Source organism: Petaurus breviceps, unplaced genomic scaffold, assembly GCF_028583685.1.
Source record: "Petaurus breviceps papuanus isolate PSGF00001 unplaced genomic scaffold, PetGlider_PUasm1.0 140, whole genome shotgun sequence".
Classification (NCBI taxonomy): domain Eukaryota; kingdom Metazoa; phylum Chordata; class Mammalia; order Diprotodontia; family Petauridae; genus Petaurus; species Petaurus breviceps.
The window spans coordinates 42,749,686-42,761,826 of record NW_027185698.1 but is presented as its reverse complement, the minus strand read 5'-3'; the positions used below and the strand labels follow the sequence as shown (position 1 = coordinate 42,761,826).

The window sequence follows — 12,141 nt, the reverse complement described above, 5'->3', positions numbered from 1 at the left end:
GAACACAAAAAGGTCAAAAGTTCCCCACCCCTGGATCACAATTGAATCTACCCCAGAGTTACATCAAGTTTAAACACAGCACTTAATACCCAAATGGAGGTCTTTTCTTCATCTTGACACGAGGCAAGTTCTCAGCAATCTTAGTTCCTGGAGAGACAAGGCTTAGCAAGGCCATAAGATACATTGCCAGTCCCTTCATGAATTTATCCTCTGTCTGTAGAACAGTCCTAGAACCCCTGAACACATTAGCAAAGCCCTCTCCCAGGATTTCTGTAAACATACAACAAGAAAATCCTTCTTCAGGGCTTCTGAACCAACAGAAAGGCTCCCAGACCCCTGCAACAACAGCACTGTCCTTCACCAGTGGACAGTATTCATTCTGTCTGCCGGACAGTCTCCAGACCCCTGCAACAACAGTACTGTCCCTCACCAGTGGACAGTATTCACTCTCAGTACTGTCCCTCACCAGTGGACAGTATTCACTCTCTGTCTGCAGGACAGTCTCAGGCCTTCTTAACCAAATGCCAGGTTCCAGGACTTCTTCAACAGGACAGTCTTTCACCAGTGGACAAATCTGGCAAAATAACATCAAAACAGACAGACAAAGTACCAGCAAAACAGCCATGTCTCCTCAGTCCTTGGCAGCTCAGGGGGCAGGTCTCAAAAGTCCAGGGCAATTCAAAGCGGCCACCAGCAATCTCTTAGTCTCTCCCTCTCCACGAGGTGCTGCTTCCAAAAAGAACTTCCGCCTCTCTCTTGTCTCTCCAAATCTACATCACCAGCTCCTCCCACTTCAGGACTTTCTTTTCACATCAACAAGCCCATCCCACAGGTGGGATTAACAAACTCTGGGTTTTAATACAATCAATTTGAAAACCAAGCCAATACAGGGGAATCTTTAATTGCCATTACTATCACAGTTACTTAGTAGTGTGCTTTTTGTCCCCATATAATTTAATGTGAGTTAACATCTTCTAAAGTACTCATATGGTGATCATTTTCAAGATTGCATTTTAGAAAACGAAAGATTACTATAAGTTTCTGGTATAATGAGGTTTGTGAAGTTTTTGTAAATGAAGGGGGAAAAATCATGGAGGGTCTTTATGGCTATGGTATTGGTTCTAGAAATTCAAAAGCAATAAAAATTTTTGTTTACAAGCATATCCTTAGATAATGTCAGCATATGCTACATTTTCAATTTAGTTTTTTAAATAACATTTTAAAATATATTTTCTCTTTAGCTGTGTTCTTTAGTAATTATAAAATGGTTACTTTGATTTCTGAATGTCTTGTATTTGTGTGTGTGTTTTTAAATCTAGAACCAAGATTTCCTTTTGCACACCCCTCTTGGAAATAGTGGATCACAGCAAGAATCAGTAGGAGGAGGGAGAATTACTGTTGGAGCACAGACGGTACCCACCGCAGATCTCAGTAATTCCACACCTTCAGATATAGCATGTAATTGTGAGGCATGTAATGAGCGAAGGTGAGAGACATTTGTCATTTTTCTTTGGTTGCTTATCACCTACAAAGTGGTTTCATCTCATAAACAGCTGAGATAAACTCATGTGTGACCCATCATTGGAAAATAAAATGTTGTTAGGTTCATAGGAAGCAAACCATTCTCTGCTTCACCAAAATATCTGATGGTGCCAATACTAAATGTATATTGGTGGACATAATAAATTGTGAATTTTTGACAATTAAAAAAAACTTTTGGTAAATATTTATTTAGCTCTTACTATCTTCCTAATGCTGAGTAATTCAAGAAATGTAAGACATGGTCTTTATAAAATATAGTTTCTCCCATAAAGAGTTTAAAAACTAAGCCCTTAATTAGTGCTTGAAATAATAAAAGCAGTGGTCAGAGAATGATGAAGTCTTACAACAGGAGTGGGCTACTGATAGGTCTTTGTTTATCCCATTCAGAATCATTATTTATCATACTTTTAGAAATTTCTTGGGATAGTTTTGTAACCTCTTAAAATGTATCCTTCATTAACAAGTTCTTCCTAATATCTAAGTGAAATCCTACTTGTTGACTTAAGTTTTATAAAACCATGATATCAGAAGAGAACTGTTGATCACCGGCCTACTTTTAATAATTTTTTGTGTATTCATATCAGTTTGATTAAGCATTTATTGTGTGTTGAATACTTTACCAAGTACTATAAGTGTAAATGCAAAAATGAAATATTGTCTATTCTTAATAGTCCGATATGTATGTAGCCTCTTGATTTTCTTTTTTCCAATACCCAGAACTTTTTACCCTTTTCTCAGAGTCATTAATTGTTTAGGTTTTTAACAAATACAGAGACAACTGATTGTGTACTTTGGGCCTTCACTGGGTCCAAGAGACAAAACATTTTAATGAAATATATTTTCCCATTCCTGTCCTTCAGTATCATATGAACAACTGGTAATACGTTAGTATGATATAATATGTATTTTATGTGATTCTAATATTTAACAGAGAAATTTCAGCAGAGACTGAACGAGAATCCCAGCAGCTTCAGAATTGTTGGTCAGAAGTACGATATATGGTCCGATGTATATATCGTCAAGCTGGGACCCCTTTGGCAGATGACCAAGACCAGTCTCTAGTTCCTGATAAAGAGGGCATGAAAGAACTTGTAGATAGGTATGTATTCTTTCCCTTTTTTTTTTTGTCCCACAGAGCAAGCTGTTGTCTTAATGACTTCTATCATCCCTGCTTACACTTAAACTAATTCATATGGTATTCAGCTAAAGAACCTCCTATCTCCATTACCACTCCATTCTTGTTGACCATCTGTTATTGTTAGTCCATTTTATACATTGTTTTACATGTAATAAGTGCTCTGTACTTGTATTAGCATTGGACATTTATTATTTAAAAAAAAACTTTGCCTAAAAGCTATGCCAAAAGTCTTAGACACAAACCCAACTAAAGGTGTACATGTGCACAGTTTTGTTTAAACCAAAAATATCCACATATGGCCTTTTACACATATAAGTACATGCATAGTTAGACTGAATTTTGAATAGTGCATTTATTCTGAGCAAACAGTTTTTTGAAAGACAACCTAGAAGATAAGGAACTCTATCAAATGAGGTCGTTAAGGTAATTTGCAAAACTGTATAAGTTTTGCATAGCTCTGTATAAATATGAGCTACTATTATTTTTATCATCTTTCACTTCTTATGGAATTCTTAAAAACTGTCATTTGTATTTTTTTGTTGTTGTATCTAGAGTTAGACAACCAGGAGAAAAAGAGGTAAAGATAGCTATTATGCCTCACCTCTCTCCCACCAAAATTTTTTTCTCTTCTGAACAATCACAGTTCCTTCATTCAGTCTTCATATGGCATGAACTGTAGTTTAGAAGAGGAAAAAAAAGTTTCGTAGGAGAAAAGTGAAGCTATCTTGAAGTACTATTAGGTAAAAGAGAAATTGGGTGTTTTCTGCTTGGCTTGACAGGACAGAACTAGGAGCAATTGTTAGAAATGGCAAAGAGGGAAATTTAGACTAGAAGTAAGAAAAATTTGCCAAGTATTACTATTATTCAAAAGTTGAATGGGCTTCTTTGGAAGTGAGTTGGGTTTTACTTCATCTCTTGTTTAGAAAGGCTGGATGACTGTTAGATATGTCATAGAGAGAATTCTCATTTAGGTACTGAATGATTGGATTAAATGTGTAGTTGGTTTTCTAATTAGTGTATATTGTCTTCCTCTTTGCTCTAAGAACTTGATACATAGCAGCTTTTGATCAGCACGATGAAAAGCAAACATTAGCAACAACCTGCAATAGAAACATTTTGTTCCTTAAGAGAAAGATGTTGTGAACTTCTATTTGAAGAAAATACATTTATAAAATGGCAACTATAGCTTCACAGTTTTCTAATGCAGCATCTTTTTTTGTGTTGGTGATAACAATGGCAACAATAATTAGCAAGTATGTGGTGCTTGAAGATATCTTACAAATATCTTGTTTTATCCTCACAACTATGGGAGATGCTATTATTATCCCCATTTTGCAGACAAGTCAAATGACTTGGTCAGTAAGTTAAACAGCTAGTAAGTGTCTGGCAGGATATGAGCTTCTATCTTAATTCCAATTTCACTACTTTTATCCGCTATGCAGCCTAGCATGATGAATATTTTTTATTAAAATAAATGATGTAGAGGCAGAAATAATATTAGGTAATAAAACCCTTGATAAATAATATTTCAGATTATTATTATTAGGTTTAGGGACATGCAAATATATGATACATGCAAAATAAAGGAAAGCTAATCTGTTAGGAGATGCCACTGAAAGCTAAGAACATTAGGAAAGGCTTCCCATGGAAGAAACCAGGGAAACCAGGAATCTATGAACTTGGACTCCAGAATGAAGACAAACAGAAGAGTTTATATTTTATCCTATAGGTGATTAGAGGGTCACTAAAGTTCATTGAGTAGGGGAATATCTTGTTCTAATCTGTGCGTAAGGAAAATCACTTTAGCAATTCTATAGGGGTGTGATTTAAAGAGGGGAGGAATTTGAGGTAGGAGACCATTTATGAGGCAACAGGTGATAAGTGCCTAAATTAAGGTTGTAGCTGTTTGAATATTGATAAGGGAATGGATGGGAAAGGTGTTGTAGAGGTACAGATGACAAGATTGGATTACTGATTGGTTATGGGGTATAAGAGTGAATGAAGAGTTGGAGACAATGAATATAGTAGACTGGAAGGATTGTAGTGTCCTGGATAGAAATAGGGGATTTTGGCAGAGAAGTAGGTTTTTGGGAGAAAATATTGAATTATTTTGAACATGATTCATTTAAAATTTCTATGAAAGATATACATTGGGGGCAGCTAGGTGGCACAGTGAGTAAGAGCGCTGGCCCCGGAGTTGGGAGAACCCATGATCGATTCTGGCCTCAGATACTTAACACCCACACAAAAAAACCTGGCCATGTAACCTTAGGCAAGTTACTTAACCCCAATCACTTTAAAAAAGAAAAAAGATATACATTGAATTAGCCAGTAGAAATTTGGTGATGGAGCTAGGGCAGGACATCAAGATCTGGGAGTTATCTGCATAGAATAACTAATGCCGTGTAAGCCAAAAAGGTCATCAAAAGAGAAAATATATAGAGAAGAAAAGATAGCTAGGTGCTACAGTGGATAGAACACCCGATCTGAAGTCAAGACAATTTATCTTCCCAAGTTCAAATCTGACCTCAAACACTTACAAGTTATGTGACAAGTCACTTAACTTTGTTTACCACAGTTCCTCATCTGTAAAATGAGGTGAAACAGGAAATGGCAAACTATTCCAATCAAGAAAACCTCAAATGGGGTTTCGAAGAGTCTAATATGACTGAAATGACTGAACACCAACAACAGAGAAAAGAAAAAAGGTCTCTGGACAGAGCCTTAATTAAGGGGCATGAGATGAATAAGCCATTAAAACAGGCTGAGAAGGAATGGTTAGGCAAGTAGGAGAAATCTAGGAGCAAGCTAAAACAGAGTAGAATGATCATACAAGAGTCAGCAGTGTTAAATGTGCAGAGAAATCAGGAAGGATGAAGACTGAGAAAAGACCAGCAAACTTGACAATTAAGAAATTATTAATAACTTCAAAAAAATAGCAGTTTCAGTTGAATGATGAAATTTGAAACCAGGTTGTAAAGGGTTAAGAACTGAATGAGAAGAGAGGAAGTGGAGGCAATGAGTATAGACAACTTTTTCTAAGACTTTTTTTTGGAGGATAGTAGCTTGAGGAGGTAATGGGGTGGTCTGGTGAGCATTTTCTGCATAGGGGATGGTGGATATAATTGAAGCCAGCAAGTAAAGAATTGATAAGTAAGGGAAAACCAGAAACTAACTAACTAGCATTTCTATAGCTTTTTAAATTTGCAAATTGACTTCATCATCTTATCTAATTAGAAAGAAGGAGCAATCTTTGAGAAGAAAGTGGGAGAGGATAGGATTAGAGACCTATGTATTGAGAGTGAAGGATGGTGTCAACAGGTTTTAAGAGAAAGGGAGGAGAGCTCATGGTGCAGGGTCTCAGTTTTCTTGGTAAATTTGATGTGAGGTCCTCAATTGAGAAGGCAGGAAGAGAGGGAGACCTGGTAGGCTTGATAAGAAACAAGAACATTTGGAATAACATCTGTGGGTAGTGCAGTAGGGAAAGTTAAACAGATTGTTTTGAGCCCAATTAAAATTAGGTAACATAAACATGTAATGGAATCAACTCTTATGTGGGACTTACTCAGTCTTGAATTAACATCAGTGGGAATAGCAATGGAGTTAGATGATGGGAGTTATCCAGGTTTATATTTTGACCAGGTATGAATGGTGATAGAGCAAGAGGTCAAGGGATTCAAGAATAGAAGACATTGTCTAGTTGAACTTTACACTGATTCATGGTTGGGAAGGGAAGAAAGAGAACTCAGCATTTGTCAGTTTGAGAACAGACTGAGGGATGGAGTAATGGATTAGAAACATATCTAATGAAGTATCATACCAGAAAATGGAAACCACTTGGCATTACACATACATGCATACTTTCAGAAAATATACTTTTTAGATTCTCTCCATTCTATCCAGATTTTCTGTTCCCTGAAATCACAATTTCTTCACATTTTAGTTGACAGTTTCACAATTTTCTGTGGCTTAAGTATTTGTCACCTGGTAGCACACTATTTGGTGTTGTACCTTTCTACACTAACTAGGCCAGTCCATTGTTAGTCATACTTGAAACCTTTCTGATTTTCTAAGAACTACCATGAACTTAAGCCCCAGGTAGTATTGCATTTGACATCCTAGAGTCGCCGCCTTGCAAATATGAGACTTTGGAACGTGAATCAAGTGAAGGACATGTATGTTATTATTTTGCTACATTGTCAGCATTTCACCTTTCTCCTTTCTATGTAAACATCTGGAGGGTTGTGCTTAGAAGTGTTGCGTACACTGTCAGATGTAGGTACTATGTCAGTAGATTTTGCTTAACTATTTTTTCTTTGTTACCAGGGAAGTTAACGAGCATTTATTAAGCATTTATTGTATACCCAGGTGCTAAGCTAAGTATTTGAGATACAAAGAAAGTTTTTTAAAAATAGTCTCCAACCTTAAGGAAAATACATTCTAATGAGGTGGGTGATATGTCAGTAACTAGGAACATACAAAAGTAGATTGCAGGTATTATGAAAAGGGAGGCATTAGTGGCTAGAAGGCCCCTTGTAGAAGGTGGGTTTTGAGTTGAGTTTTAAAAGAAAGCAGAGAAACTAAAGGCTGGAGATGTGGAAGAAAAGCAGTCTAGGCTTGGGAATTTATGAAGGGGTAGGGAGACAGCCAAGACTAAGGCAGGGGAAATGTCAAATGGAATGTTTGAGGAGCTATAAGCTAGATTGTGGAGTGCCTGAAAGGGAATAAAACGTAGAGACTAGAGAAGTAGGAAGGGACAGGTTATAAAAAGCTTTAAGTGACAAAGTACTAGACATTTCTGTGACAAAAGCAAATGGCATCAATAAAAAAAAAAGTTAAATGTCTATGAACTTTAAATTATTCAATATTCTCTATATTGGAGTTATTGCTTAACCTTATGACTGGGGTGGTGGTAAAGGAATGATAGTAGTAGTAGTAGTTGTTGTTGTTGTTAGCATTTATGTAGTGCTTTAAAATTTGCAAAAGCACTTTAAAAAATATCATCTCATTTTATTTTCCCAACAACCCTGGGGGGCGGAGTGGGGAGGTATTACTAGATGTAGAAACTGAAGTTAAATAACCTGCTCAGGGTCACAGCAGACACAGGATGTCTGAAGTCAGCTTTGAGCTCAGGACTTCCTGACTCCAGGACTCTATCACCTGTGTTACCTTATTTAACTGCCACTAGATAGAGAGGTCTTTAATTGTGACTTAACTTTCTTTGGGAGAGAAAAAAAGCACCAGACTTTTTCAAAGTAGTATATTTATCATTGAATATTTATTCAAGGAAGGTAAAGACAATTTCTGAGTTTTTTTAATGTTAAATACTCTGTAATGACTAAATATGTATTGAAACAAAAGCTCAGTTTAGTTTTTATTTAATCTCCAGTTACAAAATTATCTCCATATCTGAGGTTTCACATCATTCAAAATTTTGATCCATTTTCTCTAGTCTTTCAACCTGGGGAGGCTAGGGAATATAGTTTTCATGGTAGTTTTCAAGTGAATATCATCACTCATCAGAAGTCATGGTTAAGAGATTTTTAAAAATCTAATTATAATGTATTAGATTGAGTTCAGTAGCAACATTTGTTATTTCTCTGAGACATTTCAGTTTCCTTACGAATAGGGACAATACTGTTGCTTTAATGTTTATTTCTAGGATAAAAATTATAACCCTCTAGAAAAGGTTTGACCATGATTACATCTTCCTTGCCCCCTCAGCCATAAAAAATAAAAACAGAAAAAGACAGGAGTGCATTGTGGCCAAGATATTTGCGTATTATTTGGATGAGATTGCCTCTAAATTCTTTTCCATCTCTGATTCTGTGATTTGTCTTCTTCCTCTTACACTCACTTTCCCTGTGACTTTCTAGATCCATATGTTCCACTCCCCTTTATGTTTTCTTTACCATGTAAGTTCCATAAGGGGAGGGGCTATCTTTGCTTTTTTCTTTTTGTCTCTAGTGCACAGTACAAAGTGCAGAGGACATAATGCTTTTTCAGATATTTATTTTTCTTTCTCTTTCTTAACACACCATTTTCAAAGGGCCATTAAATCATTACTTGAGTATAAGTGATTGTATGAATTGCAAAGAGGCAAATACAGACTTAATATAAAGCAAAACTTCTCATCTGTTAAACCTATTCAAAAGAGGAGGGGCTAACTGAAAACGTATTAGGTTCCTGCTTGCCTGAAGTCCTCACTTAATTAAGTTCTTAGTAGATAGAGCACTGGGCCTGTAGTCAGAAGACTTGAGTTTAAATCTGACCTCAGACATTTAATAGTTTTGTAATCCTAGGCAAGTCACTTAACCTCTATTTGTCTCAGTTTCCACATCTATAAAATGGGGGTTTACAAGTGCCTACTTCTCAGGGTTGTTATGGCAATCAAACGAGATAATATTTGTAAAAGCACTTAGCATAACGTCTAGCACATAGTAGGTCCTATATAAATGCTTATTCCCTTCCCTTGCTCTGCTCTTCGCCTCTCAGATGCTAGATGACATTTTACAGGCTATGTTGTGCTTTGCCTAAATGTGTCCTAAGTATTTGGTGAGACAAGTTGGAATATGTGTAATCTCAGTTTGTTAGTAACTATTTTGATGCTTAAATTCTGTAAAAATGCTTTAAAGTTGAAAAGTCTATTGCATGAGAATATGCTTTACTTTAAACATTATGTAGGTATAGATACTGCTGATAAGTTTCAGAATGTGGCAAACATGATATATTGAATTAGAGTTGGTAGACCTGCATTTAAGTCTTGACTCTTAACATTTATTATCCCTGGACAGTTTCCTTATTTGTATAAAGGAAATAATAAGATCTTATTCTTCTACCTTCCTCATGGGTTTATTGTGAGGAAAACATTTTGTAAGAGCTATATAAATGTGAGTTATTGTAATAACTTTATTATGGTTAATGAATATATACATCTTAAAGGTAAACATGCTCATTAAACAGTTGGGAAATGTGTTAGATTATATTATTTTGGTTGTTAGCTAAGTTAATTACATTAATTAATCACAATTTTATATATATTTTTAGGCTTTGTGAAAGAGACCCATATCAGCTATACCAGCGATTAGAACAACAAGCAAGAGAATATGTACTGGAAATGAAAGTTCGACTCCTCAGACATTTATCTCTGGGATCTAAAGTTAAAACAACATCAACAATACAAGGCCCACCACAGGCACATCAATTCATCTCACTTCTCCTTGAGGAATATAGTGCACTCTGTCAGGCAGCACGCACAATCAGCTCTTTCCTTGTCACTCTGGTAAGATAAAAAAAACTTGATGAGTAATTAAAAAAAAAACAACTTTGCATGCTTTTCATATTTTCTTGTAGCAGCATTTCCTTGCTACTTGCAAAGCTGATAGGGAGAAAAATCTAGTTATGTGCACATTCATGCACTATACTTAAACCGGATTCTTTCACATAGGTATAGGTAAGAGTGTATATTCATTTTGGCTAGTGTTTTGTGTCCCTATCCCCAATCCTTTTTTGTTTTTTTCTTTGAATTTTAGTATTACTTCTGAAATTTGCTTCATAGAAGAGAACAAGGGTGAATGTTCAAGTAATGTCTGATGAAAGTGGAGTTTTGGTTGCCAGATGTTCTCAAGACATAGATAAAACGTGATGAGTGTACGAAATAAGGACAAAATTTGTTTGGGATTGGTCAAATATATATTGGTTACCTCTTACTTGGAAGACACAGAGAGTTCTCTGACTAAAGACTATAAAATTGAAAATCTAGTTTATTAAAATAGGGCATTAGAACAATTATTGTATTAAATTCAGTCAAAATAAGTATTTCTTTGTTAGAAATCCATTATTTTAATCAAACGTCATACTTAGGGACAAAATAGGGAATAAACCTGGATATCTGCCCCTTAGTAGCTCCCTTCTGTCTATTGTGTTTACATCTTCAGGTACCCTGTACTCAACCTTCCTTCTTGGTTTTTCTTGTTTTTTCTTTGTTTTCACCAACTACTTCTATTCCAGCTTTCCCCCAGTCAAAAATAGACAAAAGTGAAGACATCTAGGAACAACCTCCCTCCTCCCCACCCCCAACACCCACATGCGCACGCACACACACACACACACGCACACATCCATTATGCTTGGAAAATTGTCTTTAAAGTTTCATGACACTGGTTGCAGAAATGTTCCAGGCAGAGGTCACCAGCCTCAGATCCCAACTTTGCTATTTACTGCCTGCATGATGTGTTATGCAAATCACTTAATATCTCTAGACCTTTGTTTCTTCACCTATAAAATGAAGGAGTTGGGCTAGATGATCTTTAAGCTCCTTCCAGAAATAAATATGTGCTCTGAACCCAATATGAACCCTAAATTTCATATAAAACCTGAGAAGATCTTGAATCCCTATCTTGACTTAACCATTTCTGCTCTGTGGTGGAAGTAAAACTCATGGTGCAGGAAACTAGCCTGATTCCAGGGGTGGAAATGAATGGCTATATTATATTTAGCCTTCTCACCCTTTGTTTTTCCCTTGCCCCCATCTCAAACTACCACCTCTGATCTGATATTAATAGGGGAAAAGTGTCGATAAAGTGAATTTCAACATTTTTAAAGTATTTTATTTTGGAAGCATGAACATAGAATTTATGTAGTTCTTTTTCCTCACAAACAATAACAATTATGAATAAAAGTTGGATGAACACTTTTTTTTAAAGTATTTTATATCAGATACCAAAGAATTTCCCTGAACTTCTTAAAATAATTAGTCTAAGAAATTTTTATAGTTTGTTGCCAAAGGGTTTAAAAAGAAACTTGTGCAATCGCCTAAAATATAATCATCTCATAAAAATTAATAAATCCGTATTTAACTATGTCTATGATAGGTCATACCATTGAGAGATGAAATAAATATTATATAGAATTCCCAATCTCTACAATCTTCCAAACTTAGAATTGAACTATGGTACTGAAGTATCTTCATGATCACAGCCAGCAGTTAATCTGCAAAGGGTAGAATTGGTGTTATGGTTTTGTTTTGTCATTTCAGTTGCCTTTATGTCACTTACCTCCCCTCAAAGATATCCTGCCTGCCTGAGAAATCCATTTTTCTCAGAGGAGGCCTTAGAGATATAGAGCATGAATGAGAGGGAAAGCATTTTTATTTTTTATTAGTTGAATTCAAACATTTTTCTCCCCAGAAAAAATAAAAGAAAAAAAAAACATTTTCATGTTGTGTTATGCAGATATGCAGCTCTTCTGATATAGATAAAATTGCAGTATTGTGACTGTGATAACCAGCTTCTTCTTTGCCCTGGAACAAGTCACTTACCCTCTCTGGTTCTCTCATCACCTTTAAGATAAGGTGGTTAGAGACCTATAACGAATCATGATTCTGTTGCATGCTTAGAGGATAAATTATAGTAGTATATAAATTATACATATGTAGCTAAATATTTCTCTTTGTCTATTCA

At 35.7% G+C, this 12,141-nt stretch overlaps 1 protein-coding gene across 6 annotated transcripts in view; it reads left to right on the top strand.

The window, feature by feature from the left end:
* Positions 1-12,141, top strand: part of FAM193A (family with sequence similarity 193 member A) — a 252,632-nt gene that overhangs the window by 154,574 nt on the left and 85,917 nt on the right. For all 6 annotated transcript variants that reach the window (XM_069070946.1, XM_069070939.1, XM_069070911.1 and 3 more), the window contains 3 exons: positions 1,320-1,486; positions 2,474-2,641; positions 9,728-9,962. In XM_069070946.1, coding sequence (XP_068927047.1) covers positions 1,320-1,486; positions 2,474-2,641; positions 9,728-9,962 — 570 coding nt within the window. The remainder of the gene's footprint in view (positions 1-1,319; positions 1,487-2,473; positions 2,642-9,727; positions 9,963-12,141) is intronic.